General features: G+C 34.0%; 1 protein-coding gene across 1 annotated transcript; it reads left to right on the top strand.

Annotated features, from left to right (window-relative positions):
* Positions 1–592: 592 nt before the first annotated feature.
* On the top strand, positions 593–3,286 carry LOC118028891 (uncharacterized). The gene is made up of 4 exons (XM_035032638.2): positions 593–1,133; positions 1,444–1,585; positions 2,453–2,516; positions 2,773–3,286. Exons 1-4 carry the CDS (start codon positions 887–889, stop codon positions 2,917–2,919), a joined length of 600 nt encoding a protein of 199 aa, XP_034888529.1. The 5' UTR covers positions 593–886; the 3' UTR covers positions 2,920–3,286.
* The last annotated feature ends 876 nt before the right edge of the window (positions 3,287–4,162 follow it).

Genomic DNA, 4,162 nt, shown 5'->3' with positions numbered 1-4,162 from the left:
GAAACTAAAAGTAATAAAATAATTTTACTATTTTAAAAACATAAAAAAGTCTAAAACACTCCTGTTTAAAAATATAATTTTTTTTTGTTTTAGGGTTAAATTAATAATTTTATTTAAAAAAAATTAAAAAAATTAATCTAACCATTTATAATTTGGAAGAGATTAAAAATTTTACTTAAAAAAATTAAAAAAAATTAATCTAACCCTTTATAATTTGTAAAAGATTAAAAAGTTTACTTAAAAAAAAATTAAAAAAATTAATCTAACCCTTTATAATTTATAAGAAACAATTATATTATGGTAAAAAAATCACCTTACTTCTAATACCTAATTTAAAAATCTTATGATTGAAACGCAATTTTATCATTATATTTTTATAATGAATAATATTTTATATTTTGTTACCTAGGAATTTCCCTTCTAGCTTTTCATCCTTCTTCTTCACGAAACTGGTACAAACAAAGAAAAAAATTAAATCATAAGAGAAAATCATAACATTTCTTAAACATGTAGAGAATAAAATATGTTTATCCTTAAAGATTTATGAGTTTATATATGATTTTTTCTTTCACTGAAATAATTTGCACTTTCACAGATATTACGGAGACGGTTGTCATTAAAGTCGCCTTGCCATCTCTGTGATAATGAGCAGGCCAGCCCGAGTATTGTAGGATCTGAGCCAACCCACTCATATGGACTGTGGTTCTGGTTCCATCCATCTATCATGGAGCTTGAGTCTACACATCTCCATTCTCCTCCAATTTGCATAAATAGCCCTAGCAGCTGTATTATTTTTAGATATTAATTAGCCATCTCTATTCTCAACAGCCAACATGCTCCTCCGCTGATACTACTAGAAGCAGCAGCAAGCTAACCTTCGAAAACAATGGAAGCAGCAGTTATGAGTAATAATAATGGTAAAAAAGGCAGAAAGCCACTTGCAGATTGCACAAACCTTTCTCAAACTTCATCTACTAATAGCAACATCTCTTCTTTTAAGAAAACACCCATTATCTCCTCTTCCCTTCGCAAAAGCAATGCTGGGTCCACCCACAACACCGCTGCTTCAAAATCCACAGCCCTTCTGCTCCCTTTCTCATCCACTACCCCACCTCAATCGTCTTCTCTTCCTGGTAATTCTTCTTTCATTTGGGAATCTGGGTTTTCCAATTCTTTCTAAATTAATTACCTAGGTCTATAAATAATGACAAGTCTCTATTAGTTTTGTCATTTTAGTTGCTATTTTGTTGGAATTACTTCTTAGGTTTTTTTTTTATTATTGAATTCTAGTTTGCCTGGGTTTTTACCACTTCTCTCTGATGCAGTAACATAGTGGAGGTTGTTTTCGTTTGCTAAAATTGATGGTTTTTTTTTTTGGATTTATTTATTTATTGGACTCTGAGAGGTAACGAGTCTTATGTTTTTGTGATCCGAGATAATTAGGTGTTGTTGGTGATGGGATTTTTGAGCCGCATTCAGTTTACACTCGGAGACAATCTGCAACAGCTAAAAGGAACAAGAGTAAAGGGAAGGCAATTGCTGTGCCTACAAGTCTCGCTCCTGCACCTTACACTGAATTCGCCTGGTAAATTTCTTTCGATATTTGTTTTTTACCCCTTCAAGACTGAGTCATTAACATGAAGTAGAATAACAATGATGAAGACACAGAAAGAGATTTTATGTTAGGGATACTAACAACCAGCTAATTACACCATTCCTATGACGAACGAGTCAGCAATTTAGTGAGGCTTGTATTTAGAAGAGCTGGCAAAGTGTAGTATTTGTTTGGCAGCCTCTAACCAGACTTTCATTATTAGGAAACGCAACTACTCCCCTCTCAAATGAAATGAGTGATGGAATTGTTACTACTGATTCACTTCTGAGAATGTTGATGGGTGGTGGCTTCGTGGGATTTAGTATTTAATGTGAACTGACATCTTTTAAACAGGCTAGCTGCTTGTTTCCTAGAGCTATGTCGTCTTCTGGCAATATGGTTTCCAGTAATGTGAAACACTGAAAAAAGTGGGAGGTATAACGGGTCAAAAAGGCTGAAAATGTTTTTTTTTATTAACTCGGGTTGATGAAGGTGTAGTAAACAACATTTGCTAATACATGGAATATCTCAGCTCTGTTTTCCTTTGACTTTGATATTGGTTGGCTAGAGTGTGGCAAGCCTTGAAGTCAGAATTCATGGCTTCCCATGAACTAAAATCTTAGCAGATGTAATAGCAATTACTGTTTAAACTAAGAAAATCTTTTTGTTGTTGCATAAAAATATTGCTAGTTAGTTTAATTGCATGTGGTATTCCTCTATTGTAATTTTTCGTATGTACACCTATGCATATTCTGTCATTAGAGATCTTTCAGATTGATGAGAACCAAATGCCCTGTTATAACTTCATGCTTTCTTAACCTTGTTTGAAATCTTCATTAACAAAAGCCTTCATTGTAGGGATAAAATGAATGAAGGTGGAGTTACTCATCCATCGAAGACGTGTACATTTCATCACAAAAAGGTTGGGAAATCATTGTAGTCTGTACTTCTTCTCATTGACTTAGGCATTGTTTTCACCATTCTTAAGTAAATCATTGTTAGTTCTGCAACCTGAAATCTTGTAAGAAGGCTTTCATCTCATGGTTGATGGACCTTTTTGATTTACGTTCTTATATAGAAATATGAAGAATGATTTATTTTGTCATCACTACTGTTTCCAATTGATTTCAAGCTGAAAAATTTGGCTCAACTCTTAACTCCTGGCGATGCTATCACAGAAACAACGTAGGAAACTGTCTGATGAAGATGAGAAGAAACATGCGCTGCCACAAGAATTTATTGAGCAGCAGAGAGCTTACTTTGCTGAGATCGATGCATTTGAACTGTCAGAAGCGGAGGTTGATTCAAGCAATGAGTTGGACTGATTGGATCTGAGGGGAAGTATATACTAGAGTATAGGATGAGCAATCAAGTCACGGCTTGCCAAGGATTTTATATGTGCAGATAGAATAATAGCTAATTCACGTGCTCTGTTGTAAATGCCCTACTGATAAATGCTTGACATTGTCGGGTTGTACAAAGGGGAGATTTCTTAGGCATAAGTGTCTTTATCCTTTGCACAGGAAAATGTTTGAGGAAACGAAATTGGATTGATTTTTCTGCAATTTCCCATGTTCTACTTTGCAGTGAGTTGAATTGATGGGCGTGATTTTTCTGCTTACAAGATGTGTAAAGATTACAGATGTATTTCATTTTGCTGGTCATTTGAGTTTCTTTTTCTTTGTTCCTACACTCAAATTTCTAGTGGAACTATGTTGCAGCTCCAGCTTCTGAGACTGGCAAAACATCTTGAAAGCTTTCACAATTTCCTTGCTCTTTTTTCTTTCTCCATCTATTTCATGAGATGGTAATGATTTTTCTCTGCTACTTCAGTTCCTTCAAGAGAAACGAGAGCTGCTATGGGATATTTACTGCAGACAGCCACTCCTGTTAAGCCTAAAGATGGACAGCTTCCTGCATATGAATTTTGATACTGGAATAGGTTGACTGGTGTTTCTTATCAAAGCATGCTAATGGTCTTGGACGCTCGATACAAGTCATTCTACTGCCAACATGTGGATTTTATAGCTTCAGAAACTCGCTCAACTATAGGTAACGCTTCTGGGCACGTTGTTGAGTAGTAATTTGGTGATAGCCTGCAATCAGGTACAAGAGAAGCACAAGCTACTTATGAGAAACTTGCAAGGAGCCACAACATTTCATTAGTTTGTTTGTTATATCTCACACACACTGATGATGAATTAAGCAGATGTTGAGTCAAGTATAGTTATATATAGCTCAATAATTTTAATAGATGGGAGAGACAAATGAAAAGAAAAGAAAAGAGAAAACTATATAACATGTGTTTATCTGATATTTGTCATAACAATCATGTGCCCATAATCGAAGCTACAATAAAGATTAAAGAAAATATTTTATTTATTTATTCAATCAGTATCAACTTGAACGTGATTTACTTTGCCCGGACTGATTTTTTGTAATGTAAAAATAATAATTTTCAAGTGTTGCTAACTTATTTTAAAAAAAGGAAAAAAAAATCTATAACTCGAGTTATAGAGTGATTTTGTTTAATTATAAAATAGAAAAAATAATGATAATAAATGGATC

This window comes from Populus alba, chromosome 19 (genome assembly GCF_005239225.2).
Source record: "Populus alba chromosome 19, ASM523922v2, whole genome shotgun sequence".
NCBI classification, from domain to species: Eukaryota; Viridiplantae; Streptophyta; class Magnoliopsida; order Malpighiales; family Salicaceae; genus Populus; species Populus alba.
This window is presented reverse-complemented; position numbering and strand designations above follow the sequence as displayed.

Bases quoted from the DNA above. Each gene is read 5' to 3' on its own strand.
- LOC118028891 (XM_035032638.2), top strand. From the start codon at position 887: ATGGAAGCAGCAGTTATGAGTAATAATAATGGTAAAAAAGGCAGAAAG. The intron at 1,134-1,443 runs GTAATTCTTCTT...CGAGATAATTAG, and splicing joins TCAATCGTCTTCTCTTCCTG to GTGTTGTTGGTGATGGGATT. The intron at 1,586-2,452 runs GTAAATTTCTTT...CCTTCATTGTAG, and splicing joins CCTTACACTGAATTCGCCTG to GGATAAAATGAATGAAGGTG.